General features: G+C 46.3%; 2 protein-coding genes and 1 pseudogene across 3 annotated transcripts in view; 2 read left to right on the forward strand and 1 right to left on the reverse strand.

The window, feature by feature from the left end:
* Positions 1-1,717: 1,717 nt before the first annotated feature.
* TERF2IP (TERF2 interacting protein) lies at positions 1,718-6,694 on the reverse strand. The gene is made up of 3 exons (XM_032796398.2): positions 6,079-6,694; positions 4,200-4,309; positions 1,718-2,369 (listed from the first exon to the last, which is right to left on the reverse strand). Exons 1-3 carry the CDS (start codon positions 6,650-6,652, stop codon positions 1,908-1,910), a joined length of 1,146 nt encoding a protein of 381 aa, XP_032652289.1. The 5' UTR covers positions 6,653-6,694; the 3' UTR covers positions 1,718-1,907.
* A 116-nt stretch (positions 6,695-6,810) lies between these two features.
* KARS1 (lysyl-tRNA synthetase 1) overlaps positions 6,811-24,064 on the forward strand; it is a 56,761-nt gene continuing 39,507 nt past the window's right edge. Inside the window, exons 1-7 of one of the 2 annotated variants that reach the window (XM_032796375.2) lie at positions 6,813-6,911; positions 7,031-7,183; positions 7,975-8,125; positions 9,466-9,631; positions 10,079-10,172; positions 10,656-10,842; positions 11,002-11,127. In XM_032796375.2, the coding sequence (XP_032652266.1) occupies positions 7,062-7,183; positions 7,975-8,125; positions 9,466-9,631; positions 10,079-10,172; positions 10,656-10,842; positions 11,002-11,127 (846 nt within the window). In that variant the 5' untranslated portion in view covers positions 6,813-6,911; positions 7,031-7,061. Of the gene's footprint in view, positions 6,912-7,030; positions 7,184-7,974; positions 8,126-9,465; positions 9,632-10,078; positions 10,173-10,655; positions 10,843-11,001; positions 11,128-24,064 lie in introns of both variants that reach the window. The other variant, XM_032796377.2, reaches the window with a different exon arrangement.
* On the forward strand, positions 18,683-18,797 carry LOC142047969 (U4 spliceosomal RNA; annotated as a pseudogene).

A 24,064-nucleotide genomic window follows, 5' to 3' on the forward strand; every position in this document is an offset into this window, starting at 1 on the left:
GTGTGACCCTCTAGTTTAAACATTGGATAGTCTAATTAAGTTTTAAATAAATGGAAAAAAGAAGGGCTGCATCCTCCCTAACTTGTTCACTTCCTATCATGCTTTTTTATACTGTTTCTACAAATAGGAAAACTACATTTGAGTAGAACATGTACAAATGCTGAACTATGATTCAAGGTAAGAGATGCCTTCTAGCCCCAGTGATAGGAGTAATCTTTGTACAGCATATTAAAGGTGAAAACACTACACAAGGGCTACATATTCTGTATGGCAGGGTTTGTTCCATATCCTGACAACAGAAACCCATCCTTAATCATGCATCCACCTGACATCCAGGCAGAAGGCAAGGCATACATATTGTTTCCTCTATTTGCTTTATGCCTGAATATTTTTACACTTACACAATTATTTAACATAACTTGTGATAACTTAAGAATGGTACTTCATATAACATGAAATTTCGTAATGCATCTGACTAAATGTTATAGGTGAAGTGAAGGAAGTTCTTAGCTGCACCGAGTAATTGAACTTACGTAGTTTTGATACTCAATAGTCCTTTAAACTTATCTGGTAACTACTACTGCTATTCGTGCAAAAAATGTTTAATCCTTTTTAATCCTACTACATTATTTGCCTCACTAGCTTGGGGCCTCCAGCTGAACACTTGCCTCCTCCATAAAAATCTTGAAGAACCAGTTTGAAAGGCTTGAATTTAGCATCCACATCATTGCACTCGTCACTTTGTTAACCAATAGGTGTTAGAGCACTTTGTAGAGGTAAAAACATGCTACTGGCATTTTAGTAGGTGCATGTATAACATTTCTCTAGCAAGGTCTGCTCGTATAACAGTATTGAATTGGAGGGATATTCTGTCCCTATCAAGTATCAGAGGGGTAGCCCTGTTAGTCTGGATCTGTAAAAGCAGCAAAGAATCCTGTGGCACCTTATAAACTAACAGACGTTTTGGAGCATGAGCTTTTGTGGGTGAATACCCACTTTGTCAGATCCAACTACTAGAAAGTGTAGTTTTATATGATATACATTCCATACCTGCACTCTGCAGTGGAACATATTCCCCTCTCTAAAGGCTTGGAAACGATGAGCTTAAAACCCATCCTAAGATTAGACAATCATACCATCAGTTAGGAAGGACTGGTGGCTTAGCAGCTGCTACATGCAGCAATGCTAGTGAGTCTTACAGGATGTACAGGGTTATAAGACCGCTGAAGGGTACAGAAATCTGGAGCATAAAGGAGACTCAAGATGCTTGCTCTGTAACCTCAAGGCAAGTCTTGTCATCACACAAGCCTGTTTACTTTGACCTAAAAGAGAAGTTTGTCTGCCTCTGACCACAGGGAAGCCTTACAGGTGCAACTGAATGATGCTGTTTTTGTTTGTATAATGAGGCACACCTTCCCACCTTAATGCAAATTAAAGTATGTTGAAATGCATGTTCATGTATCATCCCATCTCAACAGACCAATGTGCAGACTCTACCTTCCTCTCCCCTCCATGTATAGGAAAAAGCAGGTTTCCACTGCTCAGCCACTCGGCTCTGAAGAGATTAAGGAGCTCTCATCTTCATCCAATATCTTACTTTTAGATTTATCAGCGGGGTACTCAGCATGTACAAAAAAATCAAATATAAAACAAGGCCTTGCATAAACATGGAAACTCAAGGGAAAATTTTACAGAAAATGATGGAAAGGACAAACTGTTTGGCACAGAGGTCTTTTTAATTTAATGAGATTTTTCTGTATGAAATGAGATTGCAAGTGGCTATCCTAGAAGCTTCAGACCATCCACAAATCCTCACCCTTTCTTCCATGAAGGTCAGAGACGCAAGGTTCATTTCCTGCACTCCTGTGAGGGTCCCAGTCCATGAACCATCCTTCACAAGTTACTATCTAACTCTTCCTGAACACAACTCGCTTTACCACATTCTGAGCTCCAAATTTTGCTATTAGTTTGCTTTTGACATTTTCATCTGCTTTCTGCAAATCTAAATCATCCTGTCTGCTCCATATAGGGTATCCATCCAAGCGCTGACTGTTATGTAAGAAGTAGGAAGTGGCCTCCACTTCACCACTGTTTTTCAGAAAGGCTTGTGTAACAGTTGAGAGGTCCATGCTGAATTCCTCCATGAAGTGCTGTACTGTCTTCACTGCATCTGCCACCTGTGTGGGGGAAGGGCAAGATCTTATGGGCTTTTCCTCCTCTTGAGGCTGAGTTTCATTTATAGCAGAGTCCTTAGCAGTTACCAATTCTTTCAGTTCCATTTTCTGACTGGAGACTGTTTTTTCAGGGGACTTCAGCTCTTCATCTTTTGCAGGATTTTCTTCCTGAAGGTCAGAGGTCTCATTTTCTGACTAGGAATAGAAGTTAGAGTGAGTGACATTCCACTATAACTCAAACAAAACTGCTAAATTAGGAGTCCAGAGCAGTGCTGTCCTCCCCTCCTCCCATATGAATCCTTCTAAAGTATACTGATGTGTTGAACATGATAGCTGTGCACAATAAAATCCAATAATCCAAGTACAGCAATGCACAACCCATGATACAGTGGAATGTGGAAAGGCAGGAGACAAGGGACAGAATTTAAACTAAATCTAACCAGAGTCAGGAATTAAGTTTTGTCATTATGAATTGTGTAAATCTGCTCAAGGAGCATACCCTGCTTGTGACAGTGTCACGGAGTCACCGGGCAATGCTCGAACTGCTCCCCACCAAGCCAGGCAGGACTTTGGGGAGCCTCCTCTCCCTTGGAGCAGACTTGTTCAGGGCAAGACGCTCACACGTCTTCACCTCCTGGGTCTCTCCTTGGAGCATTCAGCATCCTCTGCCCCTCCATGCACTTCCTACAGCGAGCCCGCCCCAGCGGGGTCCTGGGGAAGCCACAGGGTCCTGCGCCCCCGCTTTGCAGTCAGACGTGACTCTCAGCCAGCTATGTTAAAGTGCTGCAATTGGTAGTGAAGACATACCCTTAGTGAATCACTTGCTGCTAGCGAATGGAGCTTTAGCACTTACAACTTAACTCAAAATGACAGTGATGTGCAGATGACCATTCTTTATCAAACATTTTTGGTCTCAACATCATCAAATTTCTGGACAGGGTCAAACTGGAAAAAGTTAGTTATGCTCTTTTTACTTGATATGCCACAGTGATGCCATTCATAATAAGTTGTGTAGTTAATAATATCCTTCCTCCTTACATGCTTTAGCTAGCAGTTTAAAATGTTAACTCAGATGACTAAAGTTAACACCTAGAAAACATGCCTTCTTTCATTTATCATCTGGGAATCAACTGACTAGTAGTAATTTTGTAATGTAATTCATCTTAAATCAGAATAACTTGGAAAACACAGTATTGCTGCTGAAGCTATTTTTGCTTCTTCGTTATTAAAAATATAGGCCATTGGTATTAAAAAGCATGCTGTATCCATATTAAGCCATAATTGCTCAGCTAGAGAGAATAAATCTGCACCTGTGAATTAGAGAAATACTTCACAGGATGGCATGCGCCAGATGCTTACAGTCTTACACAAAGGCATTTTAGCCACACTTTTGTTAATTTGGTGTTAGTTCTAGGTAACTCTAGGAAGCAGTTTAAGTTACAACCATGATTATCTGATGTTCATTCTGAAGGGATATGGCTGGTGTAACCCATGTGTTTATAAGACTTTAAACATACTCCATCCTTTCCAATATTGCCAATACTATACTCTCTTTGGTACCAACACAAGACTCAACTCCCTCGGTGTACCAACCTGTTCTGACTAACCCCTGAATTGTTCTCCCTGTCACTGGTCCTGTTGTTTTTCACAGCACACAAATATTGCACCCAGCTGAAAAGTATCAGAAGTGAGAAGCAGTCTTAGGAATGGTAAAGGTTTTTAATCAGCAAGCAGAGCAGGTCTTGCTGTAAGCAGGGGCCCCAATATGGCCTGCTGCTGAAAACTCTTATCCCTGAACTAGCACACCCTAACTAATAATACTACAAAGCTGTAGAAAGAATCAGCATCCCAGTGTTATTCACACAGGAACAAAGTCATATTTAAGATTAAAGTTATTTATGAACGTTTAAGTAGTACATTTGAGGTTTAACTACGTTTGGGATTTTAATCTATACATCGGAAAACATTCAACACATCTGTGTGATCACGTTATACAGATACAGCTGTCCAACTATGAATGTATACCTCACTGCCTTCAAATTCTTTGTTAGCCAGCTGGAAAAGGCTACTTCCTTTTGTTAATTGGTCTTGAACCACTCCTTGGGGTACATCGGCTACTTCCTTCCTCCAGAACTCTGTTAGAGAGAGAGAGAACATTGGCATTTGCTGTATAACGGCAATGCTATTATCCTCCTGCTCATAACTTCAGATCACATTTCACATCCTACTGACTGCTATGAGTGATCAGTTTAGTAGTCTTCTAATCACTCTGAAAGGGTAAGAAACTCATGTTCTGGCAGAGTTAGTGGTTTCTGTTCAGATGAGGTATAGGGTGAGGAAGCCGTGGGTCTGTGTTCAGTTTTAATAAAGATTCTAGGAGTGATACAAGGAATTAAACCAGTAAACGTTACACCTATCAAAAAAATCACACACCAAACAACCCTGATTCATTCCCAGAGCACCATCCATTCTGTGCACTGAAGCTATCATGTCATTAAGACAACACGCATCTGCACAAGGGAGCCAAATTGAAGCCACCTGTATGACTTGAAATCTGGCATTTCCTAAATTTTAAGGTTGCAAAGTCAAGAACTCAATGCTCCATAGATGCTTTTTTAAAATGTTTTTGTTTTATAAAGCTGAAAAATTAAATTCAAATCATATGGTACCAAACTGAACTTCCATGGATCACTAGCAGAGTTTGGACTTTCAGATTTACATAACAGACATAGTTTATACATTCAGAAGGGACCAACATGATCAACTAGTCTGACCTCCTGAACATTGCAGGCCACAGAACCTCACCCACCCATTCCTGGAATAGACCCCAGTAACTTAGCCAGAGGTTAGAAGTCCACAAGCCATGGTTTAAAGACTTCAAGTTACAAATGAATGAGCCATTTACACTAGTTTAAACCTGCAAGTGACCTGTGCCCCATGCTGTAGAGGAAGGCAAAAAGTATGTCAGTGCAGATACTCTACCTTCCTGAGAGGTGGTAGTTATGTTGACAGGAGAAAACCTCCTGTTGACATAACACTGTCTATGCTGGGGGTTAAACATCCATACCCCTGACAGACATTGTTACACTGACCGAAGTTCCTAGTGTAGACCAACCTCATTATCTTGTGGCAATGAATTAACAGCTTAACTGTTGGGGTAAATATTTCCTTTGATCAATTTTAAATTTGCTGTCTTTCATTTCCTTGTATTATGATAGGAAAATTAGCATTACTCAGTTTATTTTTACTACACCACTTATTTTGTATAAATATCTATTGTACCTTCCTACTCAACTCCTCTTTAAACAGTCACAATGTTTTCATTCTCCTCACGTGAAAGCTTTTCCACACTAATTTCACTGCCCACATGATCTTTGAGTGCTGTTTCCCAAGACAAATCTACCAGAATTGAACAAAGGAGTCCTGCTGATGTCATGCCATTACATTTATATAATAGCATTATGATTTAATTCTGTTCAGGCTAAATTACAATGAAAAGCTTCTGGATGTGCCTATTAGACTGTGGAACAGTTTCTCCAAGAAATGTGGGGGCAACCCTAGGCTTGGGGCATTTCCAGCCAGCCTCCCCGAAACACTGTAAGGAAAAGCATGCCGGAGGAAACACTAGATCTACTGCAGTTTAGGTGTCTAGGATTTCATGAATACAGGTCACTGAGGTGCGTTTATGGCTGTGTGCCCGCTATGCTCACCTAACCGCAACGGCTGGTCGACATGGGCGTGACCCCAGGGCTTTGCAGGCCAGGAGGTAGGTGGCACCTATCCCCACGGCACACACAGGTGGAGAGATTACACAGGGCAGCGACAGAGCTGGGAACAAAGCCCAGCAAGTCTTTGCCTCGGCAGGGCCCGCCCCGCGCTCCCAGCCGCCCCCGCTCATCCGCACCGCTATCCGCCGGCTGCCGGGCGCTCCTGGCGAGGCTGCGGGGCGGCCCGGGACAGGGCTCGCCCAGCAGGTACTTGTGCTCCTGGTCCCGCAAGTGCCGCAGGTAGCGGTCCCGCATGGCCTGCCAGGTGTGCGGCGTCAGGCGGGCCCGCTCCATCTCCTTCCAGAGCGCGGTGCCGGTGACACTGCCCTGCGCCCGGTCCCGCACGTACAGCAGGATGGCCTCGTCCTCGGAGCCCGTGAAGGCAGAGCGGCCGGCCGGGGCGCCGGTGGGGCCCGGGGCCTGCTCCACTGCCAGCCGGTACTGCTCCAGAGGCAGCCGCTCGTTCCTCTCCACGCAGCGCCGCACGTACTCGGTGGAGACGAAGTTGCCCGTGGCGCCCCGCTCGTCGGGCTGGGCCAGCAGCACCGCGCCCGGCTCCTGCACGCGGCAAAGGCGCCCGCCGCCCGCCAGGATCAGCGGCGCGAGCTGCAGCTTGGCGGGCCCGGGCCGCACGTAGAAGCGCATGGGGCTGCCGTCGTCCTGCAGGAACAGCGTCCGCGAGCGAGCGCAACCCGCGCGCTCAGAGGCCATGGTCGGCCACCGCCAACACGCGGCTTAGCTCGCACTGAGAGGGTTCCCGCCACCCGGCATGCGCGCGCATGCGCCCGTAGTCCCGCCCTTCCTATCTGCGCACGCGGAGAAGCCAGGAAGCCGCCAGCCGTGCCCCAAATGGTCCCTGACCCGGAAGTGCTCTTTCTCTCTCGGACCGGCCCGGGAAGATGGCGGCCGCGGCTACGGGGACTGCTCCGGCCAGTGACGCGGTGGAGACCGAGGCCCCTCTTAGCAAAAAGTGAGAGCGCGGGTTGGGGGTCTGTGCTGGGACCCGGCGGGAGGACGTGGGGAGCTGGTGGCCTGGGCGGGGCCCCGGGAGACGCAGCCCTTCGCTGATCCGGTGTCTGTTTCCACCAGGTGACGTTGTCTCGAGCCGAGCGCTCGCGCCATGCTGAACCTAGCAGCTGCTCGGCTCCTTCGGGGCCGCTTGCGCTGGGCCTGGCGGGCTCGGCCTCCCCGCGCCGCCTGCCCCGCTCTCCGAAGGCTCCAGGCACTTCATGACCAAAGAAGGTTGGTGATTTGCTGCTCTCGTCTTGAGTGTCGCCACCTGCTTTGTCATGAAGTCCCTGCCGGGGCGCTACAGGTGGCGGGCGAGTGTCTTGCGAAGTCGGTGACCTTCCCTGATGAATCCTCCTCTCATGGAATCCCCCCTTTACCTGGGGCCCTCGGGCACCATAGAAACCTTTGTGCTTGGCACTTGTCTGTGGAGCACGTGTTAGAGTGGAGGTCCTGGAGTGATTAAGGCCTAGATCCTCAAAGGTATTTAGGCTATTTCTATCTTTCATTTACTTCAGTGGCGGTCAGGTGCTAAATATTTTTGAGAATCTGAGCCTAAGTAGGTTACAGATATGCCTGATGATTGTTATAGACTGGAGACTCTATATCTGTTGTGTTTAGGGGGAAAACACTTTAGTTGCTTCAAATTGTCCTGTAATTATCCTTGGTACTTCTCTCACTGAAGACTTTTTCCTTATGTTGATTGTCTGTTGTGTAAAGTTTGTAGGGTTGTGAAAGGTGAACAGTGTAGGGTCAAGAAAAAAACAAGCACATTTCCTCTGTATGAGACAATGCCCAACTGGTACTGCTTTCTCTGGATACTGTTGACTGTAAGGTGAGAGATTGGAGCAGCTCAGAATAGCATTTGGATATTTATCACTTCCTATGAGGTGGAGCAAGGCAGCATGTCCTCTTGGGGAGAGGAGAGAGAGTTAAATGTAAGGTGACCCTTAGAATCTCTCTGGGTAGTGTTTCTTTCTGTAAGTTTCAAAGTGGCTTCTGTGTCTGGTTTCCTCTTTTTCTAGTGAGCTGAAGAGACGTTTGAAGGCTGAAAGAAAAGTTGCTGACAAAGAGGCAAAGCAAAAAGAGCAAAGTGAGAAGCATCTGAGCAAATCTACCTTGACCCTGGGATCTGAGAACTGCAATGGAGCTGATGAAGAAAGCCTGGACCCCAATGTGAGCAGTCTGGCCAATGCCTGTTATGACCATGAGAATAAATCTTACTGATTCCTGTTTGATTGCTAATCAGTGCTGATCTGGAGAGTTAGAATGGAAGTAAACTATGGCCTGAGCCAGCTCTGAACTGCACCTTTTCAGGAACATTAGGTGGGAGGCTATTTCAGATGGGTGTTTGGTTTATGTGCTTGTTTAGCTATTCATTGAGGAAGGCAGTAACTGTCTGCAATGGGAATTTTGCCTGTACTATCTTATTACTTAAAATGTGAAAAAAAAATTATGCACAATATAAAGGGGATCAAAAAAATCCTGTTTATTAATATAACTAATTTCAGCTGAATAAGAAATCTGCTCCCTACATTATATATTGTGCTAGTTAGGCGCATATACGGTCTGTCTTATAGAATGACTGGGATATGGGATTTATCCTGCAAAAGGAGTGTCATTAGCAGCATTTCACTACGGTTAGGTTCCAGCCTTCCAATAAAATCATGACTGGTGTGGAGACAGTAAATAAGGAAGTGTTATTTACTCCTTCATGTAACACAAGAACTAGGGGTCACCAAATGAAATTAATAGACAGCAGTTTTAAAACAAAAAGAAGTATTTTTTTTTCACACAACACACAGTCAACATGTGGAACTCTTTGCCAGAGGATGTTATGAAGGCCACGATTATAACAGGATTCAAAAAAGAACTAGATAAGTCCATGGAGGATAGGTCCATCATTGGCTATTAGCCCAGATGGACAAGAGTGGTGTCCCTAGCCTCTATTTGCCAGAAACTGGGAATAGGTGACAGAGGATGGATCACTTGATGTTTGCCTGTTCTGTTAATTTCCTCTGAAGCACCTGGCATTGTCCACTGACAGGATACTGGGTTACATGGAGCTTTGGTCTGACCTAGTGTGGCTGTTCTTAAGTTCTTAGCCTCTGTCTGTCAGAGGATGGAGATGGATGGCAGGAGAGAGATCCCTTATGTATGATAGTGAGGCTGCAAGCAAGGATTACTAATATTTCCTAAAGAACTGCCTGAGGGAGAGACTATATCTAAGGTTTGAATGGTAATGGCTTAAAGTAATGACTCTCTTCTTCTTGCATCATCACTGCATTCATTTAGGCTCTTCTTAGTCCAACCTCTTAAGTGCCCTCTGCCTTTTTCTGTGCTTTCTGTCAGAGGAGCTGACTCTTCTGAGGTGAAAAAGCCATAGTCACTCAGGTATTGTCTAACTCCTGTAGTCAAATAAATAGTTACAAGTCAAATCAACTCTGCTTTAACTTGTGAGTTATACAATCCCTTTGGTGTCTAAGATAAATGTTTTTGTTTATGACTGATGACAGCAATATTACAAGATCCGCAGTCAGGCAATCCAGCAGCTGAAAGGAACCAGTGAAGATCCTTACCCACACAAGTTCCACGTAGACCTTTCCCTCACAGACTTCATAGAGAGATACAGCCACCTGCAGGCAGGAGATCACCTGAGAGACATTACAGTGAGAGTGGCAGGTAAAGACTCACCTGGGACTTTGTAGAGACAGACTGCCACTTTGTGAAGACAAGCACTTACCATTCTTGGAGGGAGATAGATGGGAATGCCTCCACAACTCTGTGGACCTTGCTCAGCAATTCCTCATGATGCTAGGGCTGGAGCATGGTTGGGACCTTTAGGATAGAAGGTAGAGCTTTAGAGTCCTTGACAAGCGAGGGAGCAGGTCTGATGAGAGGACTCCAAGACCCTGTGTTGATAACTAGAATCATGGGATTAATTCTGAGACTTTCATTACCTTGCCAACCAGTGATAGGATGAAGGTTGGTGGTATGTTTCCTGGGTACAAGGTAGGAGTGATGCTGTGCCTTGGCTTGGGCATGGAGTTGTATCTTTGTTTTGGGAAAATGGAAAGCTTTCTGACTTTGACTTGCTGTAACCATTGGACCATCTAACTGGGTTTCTAGGTCGAATCCATGCAAAACGTGCTTCTGGAGGGAAACTGATCTTCTATGATCTTCGTGGAGAGGGAGTCAAATTGCAAGTCATGGCAAACTCCAGGTAACTAGGGATAGCCATAGCAGCATTCTAAATCAAACTGTATTTTCTGGGAGGAGCAGATTAGAAGATGGACATCTTATTCTTCTCTATGCCTGTGAGCTTCAGCTCAGATTCCTAGTCTGTAGCCAGATGGTGGTGAGGCTCCTATGCTAGCCAATAAGTGAATATTAAGTAACGAGGAGTCCAGTGGTACCTTAAAGACTAATAGATTTATTTGGGCATAAGCTTTCGTGGATAAAAAACCCACTTCTTCAGATTCAGGCATCTGAAGAAGTGGGTTTTTTACCCATGGAAGCTTAATGCCCAGATAAATCCCTTAGTCTTTAAAGTGCCACTGGACTCCTCGTTGTTTTTGTGGATACAGACTAACATGGCTACTCCTCTGATATTTGAATATTCAAGTGTTTTGGGTAGGAAGAGACTGAGCAAAGTTTGATCTATGGACAAAAAGTGCTTAAAAGGTGCTTATTTTTCAACTTGTAGGAACTACAAATCAGAGGAAGAATATATCCACATTAACAATAAACTGCGTCGGGGGGACATTATTGGAGTTCAGGGGAGTCCTGGAAAGACAAAGAAAGGGGAGCTGAGCGTTATTCCCTGGGAAATCTCTCTGCTCTCTCCATGCCTGCACATGTTGCCCCACCTTCACTTTGGGCTCAAAGACAAGGTAACAACCACTCCTGGTGTTGGCGTTGAAGCCAAACTGGCAGGTTTTGTATGTGTGGTATCATTGGTATCAGTGCACCAAATAAAGATCAAGTTTTATTTTTTTTTCTTTGGCAATAAGTATAATTTAAATTGTTCTAAAATTATCCATCTTTTTCAGGAAACTAGATTTCGTCAAAGATACTTGGATTTAATTCTTAATGACTATGTGAGACAGAAGTTTATAATCCGTGCGAAGATCATCACATACCTCCGGAGCTTCCTGGATGAGTTGGGCTTTCTTGAGGTAAGGTTTGGTACTTTGCTTCTCTCTGTGTGCTGGTTTTTTCCACACTTCAGCCCTGAGGAGAAACCAACCCCACCTCACATACAAAATGTGCATAGGAGTGGGAAAAGTATACATATTGACTTTGGCTCAGTATACATGGTCTATCAATTTTGTGCCATGGAGCCACAAAGCACACTAAGTGCAACAGAGTTAATTGTTCTTTTGTCTGCTCCCTTTCAGGTGACAGGGCAATTTCTGAGGGTTGCTCTTCTCTGACTGAGCAAACCCCAAGTTATCCGTTATCTTTGTTTCCCCATTGCTTTCTTCCATAATTGAAGTTTATTAGATAACACCCTTGAGAATGAGGGGACATTCTCCCCGACTATCCCCCCCTCCAAAAGAGTCGATCTAATTTAACATGAAACACAAGTAGTATTTATTGTAAGGTATAACAGAGAACGACATACTAGAACAAAATACTAGTTTACTTCTAGATACTTCCAACTTCCAAATTCCTGTTTCCACTTCCACTCTCAAAGTATGACTCTCTTTGCTCCCCAGTACTTTGCAGATTTTAACCACTTTGTCTGCTGGATGCACAAAAGCTGCTAGCGGAGTTGTCTGTGTGAAATAACAAATTAATATTTGAGAACTGCAGTATATTCAACACAGTAGATTGGTGCTGTGTCAAGGTGCCATTACTTCATGACAGTACGTTTCCTATTTTCCTGAAGTTAATCATTTGTAAACTAGCATTTAAATAGGCCATTTAGGCTTGGTGATCACGCTGGGAATTAACTACCATGCAGGAGAAATAGACAGTGTCTTTAATACAAAGTGACTTGGGAAGGCATTGCCACACAAACTCTACAAAAAGTTACTCTTTCCCTTCAGACTTCAGATCCGTTCTGAATCTTCCTTCAGTAGAGACCCCCATTTGACTTCCATTTCCTATGTTGTGGACAGACCTTTTTTCTTCCATTGGAACCCTGAGCCTCATTCTGAATCAGTATGAGAAACGCATCTTCCTTGTTTTTTCCTGTTTTAAATGGTTGCAGTTGGAATAAAAAGGTGCTTGTTTTGTACAGTCCCTAGATGAATAGCAGAGCTGGATTAATTCCTGCTAATGCAACCCAAGCTCCGGACCACTAGTGGTGCTTTGTACCTAATGCAGTGGGACATGCAGCCTGCAACCCCTACTTTACTTGTGTGGAGGTTAGAGCTGACTGGTCAGCACAACCCTGACCGTGGGTAGAACAAGGCAGACACTTGTGGCGCTTAACCAAATTGTAAAATTGCCCACATCTTGGGGAGCCCCTTTGAAAGAGGAGTGGGTATCATTGGTATTGCCACCTGCCCTCTCATTTGGGTGAATTGCCATGCCACATCACCTTCTTCCCAACACTGATGACTGTTTTCAGAAAACGTTTTTCTCTCTGTACCTGGCAGATCCTTCCATTCCCTGGCATTTTGCTCTTTATTTGGGCCTAGTGGTGTATAGTACTCTTGAATAGACTAAGTTGTGAGGCATGTGGTTATACTCCATTACTCATGCACCTTTAAACACCTGAAAAATGTAGCTTCCGTGAAAGTTAGGTTGGCATAGTCTCCGGGAGTGCTGCAGCCCAGAGAGACTAAAATCACACGTCGATTTTGCCTGCCTACATGCTCGTATCTACAAGACACATGTTTTGAAAACTATTGTATACTGTAGAACTCCTTTTGGGCTCCAGAACTTGTCTCTCCACACAGACACACATGCAGACAGACCCCTTCCCCCCGTTAATTTTAAATTAACAATTCTAGCTGTATAGTGTCCTTATACTCCTGGAAACTTTTTCAGGTGCAATATTTTATATCTTAATTTTAAATAATTAAAAACTCCATCTTTTACCAAAGCATTACATTTAAAGTAGGGTACTTTTGCGAAGCGTTCAGGTAGTAAAGGCATTCTGCTTCTTTCAATGTTTATTTCTCAATTGGTTGCTGTCAGTTGCTGCCCCAAGGAACTTAGTGTAAATGATGCAATGGAGCAGATGGGACACATTGAGAAGGATTGATTAATGTTGTTTCCATATACAGTGAAACCTCACTATAACACAATGATTGGGGTCCGAAAAATTCAGTTGCAATAAATGTGGGGTTGTGTTATAGCAGGGTTACGAAAATTTACCATTTCAAGCCGGTCAGATTCTCTTGGGCAGAAAACTACTTGCGTTTGCGAACTGCCCATAACAGTAACTGAAAAGGTATAGCAATAATTACTGACATTACAAGCTAATCAACCTATTAAACGAGCCAGAACCAGCTGGAGAATGGCTGGGTTTGGACTTTGAAAACTAGAGTTTTGGGACCTGGCAGGCTGGGGCCGGAGCGGCTCTCGAGATCTGTACAAAGGTGCTCAGCCGACTCCCCTCCACCCAGAGAGCCGATTGCAGTGTTTGACACTGAGGGTACATCTACACTGCACGATTATTTCGAAGTAGTTTAAACCGATGTTACAAAACCGATGTTATAAAATCGGTTTTGCGCGTCCACAGTGCGATCAAAAAATCGATTGCTTATGTCCATGGTCCAAGGCTACCATCGATTTCAGGATCGGTATTTCGAGGAGCGGTGCACTGTGGGTAGCTGTTCTCAGCTATCCCATAGTCCCACTTCCGGGTTGAGAGCACAGTGCCTGATGGTGCATAAAACATTGCCCGGGTGGTGCTGGGTACAGCCTCACCCTCCCTTGTGAAGGCAGCAGACAACCCTTTGGCGCCTTTTCGCGGAGTGCATTGAGCAAACGCTCATAGCACAGCAATCCTGGCCCTGAGATCACAAACGGTATTCTGACCGTTGTCAACACCTCGCGTACTCTCGTGCTGACTATACGAACAATGAACTGCAAAGGCAGGAGGAGAGGGGAGGCAGCTATTGCTGAGCGGCGAGGACAGCGATGACGAGATGGAGGCAGAATTCTCCATAACCGCTGGCCCAGCGTTTTGGAGCTACTGCATTAACGGGGCATACACCCATTGACGCCGAATTTGGGCACGGGAAACAAGCACAGACTGTGGGACCGCATGTTTTGACGGTGTGGGACGATTCGCAGTGGCTGCGAAACTTCGCATGCGTAAGAGCACTTCTTAGAACTTTGTGACATGCTTCCCCTGCCCTGAACGCCGTAATACAAACATGAGAGCAGCCTCACAGTGGAGAGCGGAGTGGCAACTAGCCCTCTAGAAGCTGCAACGCCAGACAGCTACCGTCAGTCGGAATCAATTTGAGTGGGCAATCTTCATGTGGGGCTGCAGTGAGCAAGTAGCCAAAGCAATCGTAAGCTGCTGCCTACGAAAGGTTGTGACTCTGGGAAACGTGCAGTGATAGTGGATGTTTGCTGCAGGTGTCCGAACTGTGGTGGCATAGATGGAACATATCCCTATCTTGGCCCCAGAAACCAGGGCACCCAGTACGTGAACCGCAAGGGGTACTTTTCAAGTGCTGCAAGCACGGTGGACCACAAGGACTTTCACCCACATCCATGTGGGATGGCTAGGAAGGTTCATGACGCTCGCGTCTTCAGGAGCACTAGTCTTTTAAACGGCTGCAGCAAGGGAATTACTTCCCAGACCAGAAAATAACCGTTGGAAGTTCAAAATGCCTATAGTTTCCTGGGACCCAGCCTACCCTTGATGCCTGGCTCATGAAGCATACACTGGCAGCCGGACAGTGGTCAGAGCTGACAACTACAGGCTGAGCAAGTGCCGGATGTGGTAGAAGTGCATTTGGCCGTTTAAAGTCGCTGGCGACATTACTTACTCGGTCAGACCTCAGCCAAAACAATGTCCCGCTTGCTATTGCTGCTGCTGTGTGCTCCACATCTTTGTGAGACTAAGGGAGACATTTATGGCTGGGTGGGAGGCTGAGGCAAATCACCTGGCCGCTGAGTACGAGCAGCCAGAGAGCCAGGGCGATTAGAAGAGCACACTGGAGCGCGCGCATCAGAGAAGCCTTGAAAAACGAGTTTCACACGGCCCAGGTACGGTGTGACTCTGTTTGCTTCCCCTTGATGAACCTCCGCACTTGATGGACTATTCAGTGTAGAACCACTCTCCCCTTTTCATTACAGGTTGGCGAAGGAAATAAATCTGCTATCGTTTAAAATCATTTACTTTCATTAAAAGTAATATGCATCTGTTAAAATCATGATTTTTCCTTACTAGATTTCCCTGTAAGCAACCCACCCTCCCTTTCGATGTATTCTGTATTACAAAGGAACTATAAAAAAGCAGAGAATTAGGAAGGTGTCCTGACTGCTGTTCTTGGAAGGAGGGGGAAGGGAAAGGCTACTAAGCACATTGTAGCGTAATACAGCCTTTTCCTTGAACTCTGCAGGGGTGTGGAGGAGTAGGCGGTGCAGAAAGCCTGCCAGCACGCGTTCTTACACGTCTGGGTGAGGGAGATATGGACGCTGGGCTTGCAGGGAGGTTATCAGGGCTGCAGTGGCACTCTGCTACTGTGCTGGCCTTCCTGAAGCCCACCATGCGTGGAGAGGATTCAGTTGAGAACGCAGCGATCCGCCGTTGCTTCTCTCCAACACGTCTTCCTGCCTAGCCTCTCAGATCGTTCACTGGCATCTTTCCTGTACTTTGCTACCACATCCTCCAATCATCGTTATCCCTCTCATTGCGTGTTACTTCAATATTTCTGTGAAATTTCATTCGCGTTCTTCTTCCTCCTCCGCCGTATCACAGCACGCCCTCGGTGATGGCATAGGACTCAGAGAAATGTGGCAACTGCATGGGGAAGGCAAACCAGGTGATAAGTATGTGGAAAGATACCTTTTCACAGAGCAATGACAGTCTCTTTCACATAGAACACTATCCACCTTACAGAGCACATGTGATCTCTATACAGGTCGCATTTTGTATCGTTTAATATTCAGTGTCTGGTGACTGGTGTGGCACACACACAGACGCAGGTACGGCCAACCGACGTCATGCAACGATGTAAGTGAGGCTTATTTAAATTTTGACTTCTCCGCCGTTCATATACACAGTGATCTATATGATGCCTTGCTCCTATTAAGAGGAACCTGCAAGCCCAACCCCTCTTTCACATCCACAACAGCGCATGGCTCCTATCGTATACGATCGTGCTAGTGATCACCCTACATCACCCCCGCCAGGCGTTGCTGGTAGCAGGGAGAATCTGCTGCCAGACGCTGAAAACCTCGTCTATCCCTCCCTCCCATCCCCCGCTCTGGCCAGTAGCAAAATCGCCCTGTCTGCCCCCTATTTACATTCCTGATGTTTCTACAAGTAACAAATGGATGATATCTCTCTCCTGACAATAGCCACGCAGGAGGCAGATCGGTTGTTTATTGCAATGCCTTCAGTGCAATGCCTTCAATGCCTGCAGTACCAAATGTCTTGCAAAATGCTGGCGTGAAAAGTTACCTACTATGGGGGACGGAGAAGGCTGTCTTGGCCAGAAATGTTGCATATAGCATAAGGGTTTGAGTTCCTCCACGATCGATTCAGGAGATTAATTTGGAGGATTTTCGTCCATCCCCAACATGTTACAGAATTTCTGTAACAGTAATGGCTGCGACTGCGGCAAAAGCCCTGGTGTCAATGTGATCTAAAAAAACCGGTCTTTTTTATCCGTGTTTGGTACAGAATGAAGGGACACTTACGGAGGTCGCTTCCATGGCTCACGTATGGCTTCTCGCTTGGAGCGCAGGACTGTATTCTTGGGTCTCAAAAATCCTGGTGTTTGGGTTTACGGACTGCTGTGTGCTATCACCACGCTCATCTTCATCCTCAAATTCGTCTCCATCTCCCCCTCGGCTACATCCTCAGAAACACTTGATATTCAATCCCAAAGTCTGAATCCACGGACAGGTGGGCACGGTAGCGCTGAACCCCAAAATTGCATGTAGTTCAGCATAGAAGCGGATGTTTCGGCTCAGAGCCTGACCTTCCGTTTGCTTCTCTGGCTTTCTGGGAACCTGTCTAAGTTCCTTCACTTTCACTCGGCACTGAAGGGAGTCTCTGCTGTGCCCTTTATCAGCCTAGACTTTGAAATTCTTTCAAAAACTTTTTCATCGTCTTTTGGAACGCAGTGCTGTGACACTGAGTCCTCACCCAGATAGCGATCAGATCCAGAACCTCCTGTTGTGGTCCAAGCTGGCGCTCTCTCTTCGATTATCAGAGACTGCATTGGTGACGAGTGCAAATGAGCTCGTGTGGTCACCTTGTGTGTTGCGACCCTCACGGTGTGGACAATCAGGAATGGAATTCAAAGTTCGTGGGGATCAGGCTTTTCCTGTTTACCTGGCCAGTGCATCACAGTTTAGTGTCCGATCTATCATGAGTGCCCCTGCTGACATGCGTTCTGAAACCCAAATTGGGAGTGGTCACTTGGGGCAAGTCAATCGCTACCCTTCTGGTTTCTAAAAACTGAGTATGTCCTGCCTGGACTGCATAGCCACGACTGCCTGCCTCCAAGTGCCCCCCCCCCCCCCGGTTTATGTCACGAATAAGTCTAGTTTCTTATTCTTGTATTCCTCATGACTGCCTGACAGAAATGGGGGGTGGGCCCTGCCACAGTAGCTGCGGAGGGTTGGGAGAGAGTGAAGCAATGTTGTGGTTCTTGCCAGGGGAAACCCTGCCTTAAGAAGCCACGGAGTACTGCGCTCTTCTAATACTCTTGACTCTTCTTCAGAGAGAGTAGCCGTGTTAGTCTGGATCTGTAAAAGCAGCAGAGAATCCGTGTGGCACTTTATAGACTAACAGACATCGTTAGTCTATAAGTGCACAGGATTCTCTGCGCTTTGACTCTTCTTGTAGTCAGGACTGACTCTATTTTAGACAGCAGTAAGGAGGATTGACTCAGTGCAGTGAGTCAATCCCAATTGCTTTTGCGTTGCCGCCCCGGCTGATTTTAGCCAGGGGACTCATGATAGCAGCGACAGTTCAGAGAAGGAGAGATAACCGTCATGTCATTGCCAGTTTTCTCTGGCAGTAGACGTACAGAGACTGGTAACCATCTCTGCATCATTGCAAAAGCAATTGAATGCTGGTGTGTAGCGCCGAGTGCCTCTGCTCTCCACGGCATCTAGTACACAAATGGTGACGGGAAACAACAAAGCCGACGGTCTCTAGTGCTTGCCCGTGCTATTGTTTCTGCAAGGGCAATCCAGGAGAAAAATGTGCGAAAGGATGTCTGCTGATTTTTCCCGGAGCAAGAATGACTGACGCCAATTTACCCAGAACCCCCGCGACCTTACATTAGCATCAGGGCCGGGGAATCATGGAGACGGAACGGGGTGCTGAGACTCCCACTATCCCACAGTCCTCAGCAGTCTCGTAAAACTATTTGCATTCTTGGCTTAGCCGCCCAGTGTCTGTAGCTTACAACACGGTGTCTTTTATGGTTCACGGAAAGCTATTCAGTTTCCTTCCCCTACCCCAGCACGAGAAATGAAAGTTAAATAAAGCAATCCTGAGTACTTACAATGTCAGTCACCCTCTTTGACTGAATGGTACTGATAGAGGCGAATCTGCAGCACTGAAGAGATTAGAGCTTTGCACAGTGGCAGTATCATAACCAATGAAGTGAATCTGAGGTGTGATGTATTGCTACTTGAAAATCCGCTCCTCTCCCCTCTTGGTGGTAGATGGTACAGTACTACTGCTAGACAGCAGAACGTTACCTGCTCATCTCTTTTGTTACACTCACCAATAAATGGGACAGAACGCGATAATAACCTGTGTAAAGTTTGAAAGGAAAATGGGATAACTCACTTGGGACTAAGTCAATCCTGCCCTTTACGGTTAATAAAAATAGGCAGTCCAGACAAGAATAGGATACAGTGTATTAAAATCAGTGTAGCACAGGGCAGCTGCTCCGTGTCAGTATTCACAGAGGGAGCCGCTGCAAGTAACGCAACATTGCTTCCCACCTACCTGGGCTACCACAGCAGTGCCCCCACCCATTGTGCATGATATTGAAAGAATGCCATGATAAGAATCACAGAGTAGTTACTGAGATCAATGAGGGGGAGGAGCCCACCATGGGGCTATGACAGTCCATGCACTTCAGATCTTTCTTACGCAAGAGAGGAAGGGTCTGATGAAGCTCACCCCCAGTGATAAGATGAAGACAGTTACCAGCGTCTGTACCATCCACTGTCAGAAAAAGGAGTCATTCCCATTTTCACCCGGAGCCCCCGGCACACTCAGCCAAGAGCACTCACTGCGGCCGTCTACCCTGGGAGGGGCGAGAGCGGATACTGTCTTCACTGCAGCAGCATCGCGTCTGCCCAGCGCATTCAGTACACGAGAGGTGAACATTTACAGTACTCAAGGAATTATTTATTTCACTTTTTTTTCCGTGCTGAGGGGGGAAAACTGACGAGCTGTTTCCGTGAACCACGCAAGACACGTGTATTACGCTGCCGACATTGGGCGCGCAGCAAAAATGCAAATAGTTTTCAGAGACCGCTGGGAGACTGGTAGCTGTAGCTCATTACCCTCCCTCCCTCCATGACCATCCGTTGAGTGTCTGGCTTCCGTTACTGTTGTCACGCACCGCTGTGTATCCGTAGTTTATTTTCAAAGGCTTGGCATTTCTGCTCTTAACGGAGCTCTGATAAAAGAGATTTATTCTCTCTACCATACAGCGATGACATCTGCTATGTCTTCACGTGTGCGACTCCGGATCCCCCTTCCTTGGTGGCTAGAATGGTACAATAACAAGTCGTAAAACAAAACTCTTACCATCTGCCAAAAAATGTTTACGCTCACCAAAAGAAGACAGACAGGATAATAACCGTGTCAGTCATTCAAAATTTTTTGAAAAAATGGGGGAAATAAGCTCACGTTGGGACTGAATCAATCCTGCCCTAAAAACAGTTAATAGAGAACAAAAACAATGTCAGAAAAAAAAAAGAGACAAAATAGGATACAGTGTAATAGAAAAGGGTATTAAGCGAACAGCCTGCTCTGTGTCAGAAACACAGAGGGAGACAATTTGCATAGATACGCACCATTGAAAATTCCACTACTGGCGGCTACACAGCTGCCCCCCCCCCCATTGTTGGCAATGATGTTATGAAGAATGGCCATGAATAGACTCACAGAGTAGTACTTGAGATCAAATGAAGGTGTGAATGAGCACTACATGGCTATACAGTCTCCATGCAGTTCAGATCTTTTTCTTTATTCAGAGAGGAAGGGCGTCTGCTGAAAACTCGCCCCAGAGTTGATAAGATGAAGGACATATTACCAGGCTCTGTTACCAATCCCTAATCAGAAAAAGGGTCATTTCCCATTTTTCACCCCGAGAGCTCCCCGCCACACTCAGCAAAGAGCACTCACTAGAGAGCAGCCATCTACCCCTGCAGAGGGGAAAGAGCGTTGACAAATGCTCTTCGCAGCAGCATCGGCGTCTGCCAGCACGCATATAACGAGTACACAAGAAAGGAAATGACATTTACAAAAGTACTCAAGGAATTATTTATCACTTTTTTTTACCGTGCTGGAGGGGGGGCAAACACCCTGATGAAGCTAAAATGCGCAGTTCAATGCAAAGTTCTCCTGCATTGGAACCTACGGAGATAGCAGAATGTCATCCGTTGGTGAGACAAATCTCTTTTATCAGAGGCCGCTAAAGAACAGGAAATGCCAAACCTTTGAAAATTAAACTACAGGATACACAGCGGTGCGTGACAACAGTAACGGAAGCCAGACACTCAAACGGATGGTCATGGAGGGAGGGAGGGGGTAATGAGACTACAGCTACCAGTCTCCACAGCGGTCTCTGAAAACTGATGTGGCTTTTGGCTGCGCGCCAATGTCGCAGCGTAATACACGGTGTCTTGCTGTGGTCACGGAAACAGCTCGTCAGTTTTCCCCCTCTCAGCCGGTAAAAAAAAGTGAAATAAATAATTCCTTGAGTACTGTAAATGTCACCTCTTGTGTACTGAATGCGTGCTGGGAGACGCGATGGCTGCTCAGTGAAAGAGCAGTATCCGCTCTCTGCCCCTCCCAGGGTAGACGGCCGCCCCGTGAGTGCTCTTGGCTGAGTGTGGCCGGGGCTCCGGGTAAAATGGGAATGACTCCCTTTTTCTGACAGTGACTGGTACAGACGCTGGTATGTCTTCATCTTATCACCTGGGGCGCAGCTGCATCAGACCCTTCCTCTCTTGCGTAAAAAAGATCTGAAGTGCATGACTGTCATAGCCCATGGTGGCTCCCTCCCCCTCATTTGATCTCAGTAACTACTCTGTGATTCTATTCATTGCATTCTTCATATATCATGCACAAGGTGGGGGGCACTGCTGTGGTAGCCCAGGTAGGTGGGAAGCAATGGTTGCGTACTTGCAGCGGCTCCCTCTGTGAATACTGACACCGGAGCAGCTGCCCTGTGCTACACTGATTTTAATACACTGTATCCATTCTTGTCTGGACTGACTATTTTTATTAACCGTAAAGGGCAGATTGACTTGTCCCAATGAGTTATCCCATTTTTCCTTTCAAAATTTACCAGGGTATTATCGCGTCTGTCCCATTATATGGTGAGGTGTAACAAAAAGAGATGAGCAGGTAACGTTCTGCTGTCTATGAGAGTACTGTACATCTACCACCAGGAAGGAGAGGAGCGGATTTCAAGTAGCAATACATCAACCTCAGATTCACTTCATTGGTTATGATACTGCCACTGTGCAAAGCTCTAATCTCTTCAGTGCTGCAGATTCGCCTCTATCAGTACCATTCAGTACAAAGAGGGTGCTGACATTGTAAGTACTCAAGGATGCTTTATTTAACTTTAATTTCTCGTGCTGGGGTAGGGGAAGGAAACTGAATCCTTCCGTGAACCATAAAAGACCCCCGTGTTGTAAGCTACAGACACTGGGCGCTAAGCCAAGAATGCAAATAAGTTTTACGAGACTGCTGAGGACTGTGGGATAGTGGGAGTCTCAGCACCCCGTTCCGTCTCCAGGATTCCCTGGCCCTGATGTAATGTAATGGTCGCGGGGGGTTCTGGGTAAATTCGTCAGTCATTCCTTGCTCCGGGAAAACATCAGCAGACAGTCCTTTCGCACATTTTCCTGGATTGCCCTTGCAGAAACAATAGCACGGCAAGCACTAGAGACCGTCGGCTTTTTGTTTCCCGTCACCATTTGTGTACTAGATGCGTGGAGACAGAGCGACACGATGCGCTAGCACGACCAGCATTCAATTGCTTTTGCAAGATAGCAGAGATGGTTACAGTCTTCTGTACGTCTACTGCCAGAGAAAACGGCAATGACAGACGGTTATCTCTCCTTCTCTGAACTGTCGCCTGCTATCATGTAGTCCCTGGCGTAAAATCAGCCGGGGCGCAACGCAAAAGCAACTGTGGATTGACTCACTGCCACTGAGATATCCTCCTTATGCGTCTAAAATAGAGTCAGTCCTGACTACAAGAAGAGTCAAAGCAGCGAGAGATCCTGTGGCACCTTATAGACTAACGATGTCTGTTTAGTCTATAAAGTGCCACACGGATTCTCTGCTGCTTTTACAGATCCAGACTAACACGGCTACTCCTCTGAAGGAAGAGTCAAGAGTATTAGAAGAGCGCAGCTACTCCGTGGCTGATTAACAGGGTTTCCCCTGGCAAGAACCACAACCATTGCTTCACCTCTCCCAACCTCCGCAGGTACTGTGGCAGGCGCACCCCCCATTCTGTCATGCAGTCATGAGGAATACAAGAATAAGACATAGACTTATTCGGGACATAACCGGGGGGGGGGGGGCACTTGGGGCAGGAGTCGGGGCTATGACAGTCCAGGCAGGACATACTCAGTTTTAGAAACCAGAAGGGAGCGATTGTCTGCCCCAAGTGAGCCACTCCATTTGGGTTTCAGAACCATTGTCAGCAGGCACTCATGATAGCATCGGACACTAACTGTGATGCACTGGCCAGGTAAACAGGAAAAGCCTGATCCCCACGAACTTTGAATTCCATTCCTGATTGTCCACGTGAGGGTCAGCAGCACACACAGGTGACCACCAGAGCTCATTTGCACTCGTCCACAATGCAGTCTCTGATAATCGAAGAAAAAGCGCCACTTGGACCACAAGGGGTTCTGGATCTGATGGCTATCGTGGGTGAGGACTCAATGCTCACAGCACTGCGTCCAAAAGACGAAGTTTTTGAAAGAATTTCAAAGTCTATGGCTGATAAAGGGCACAGCAGAGACTCCCTTCAGTTGCCGACGTGAAAGTGAAGGAAACTTAGACAGGGTTCCCAGAAAGCCAGAGAAGCAACGAAGGTCAGGCTCTGAGAGCCGAAAACATCCGCTTCTATGCTGAACTACATGCAATTTTGGGGTTCAGCGCTACCAGTGCCCACCCTGTCCGTGGATTCAGACTTTGGGATTGAATATCAAGTGTTTCTGAGGATGGTAGCCAAGGGGGAGAGGAGGGACGAATTTGAGGATGAAGATGAGGCGTGGTGATAGCACACAGCAGTCCGTAAACCCCAAACACCAGGATCTTTTGAGACCCAAGAATTACAGTCCTGCGCCCCAAGCGAGAAGCCATACAGTGAGCCATGGAAGCGACCTCCGGTAAGTGTCCCTTCATTCTGTACCAAACACGGATTAAAACAAAGACGGTTTTTTAGATCACATTGACACAGGCTTTTGCCGCAGTCGCCGCCATTACGTTACAGAAAATTTCGTTAACATGTTGGGGATGGAGCGAAAATCCTCCAAATTATCTCCCTGATCGATCGTGGAGGAACTACAAAACCCTTATGCTATATGACAACATTCTGGCCAAGACAGCCTTCTCCGTCCCCCATAGTAGGTAACTTTTCACGGCCATGCATTTTGCAAGACATTTGGTACTGCAGGCATTGAAGGCATTGCACTGAAGCGATGGCATAACACACGATCTTGCCTCCTGCGGTGCTA

Source organism: Chelonoidis abingdonii, chromosome 19 (assembly GCF_003597395.2).
Source record: "Chelonoidis abingdonii isolate Lonesome George chromosome 19, CheloAbing_2.0, whole genome shotgun sequence".
NCBI classification, from domain to species: domain Eukaryota; kingdom Metazoa; phylum Chordata; order Testudines; family Testudinidae; genus Chelonoidis; species Chelonoidis abingdonii.

Bases quoted from the DNA above. Each gene is read 5' to 3' on its own strand.
- TERF2IP (XM_032796398.2), bottom strand. From the start codon at position 6,652: ATGGCCTCTGAGCGCGCGGGTTGCGCTCGCTCGCGGACGCTGTTCCTG. The intron at 4,310-6,078 runs GTGCGGATGAGC...TCTCTCTAACAG, and splicing joins CCGGCAGCCGGCGGATAGCG to AGTTCTGGAGGAAGGAAGTA. The intron at 2,370-4,199 runs GTATACATTCAT...TTCTATTCCTAG, and splicing joins AAGAATTTGAAGGCAGTGAG to TCAGAAAATGAGACCTCTGA.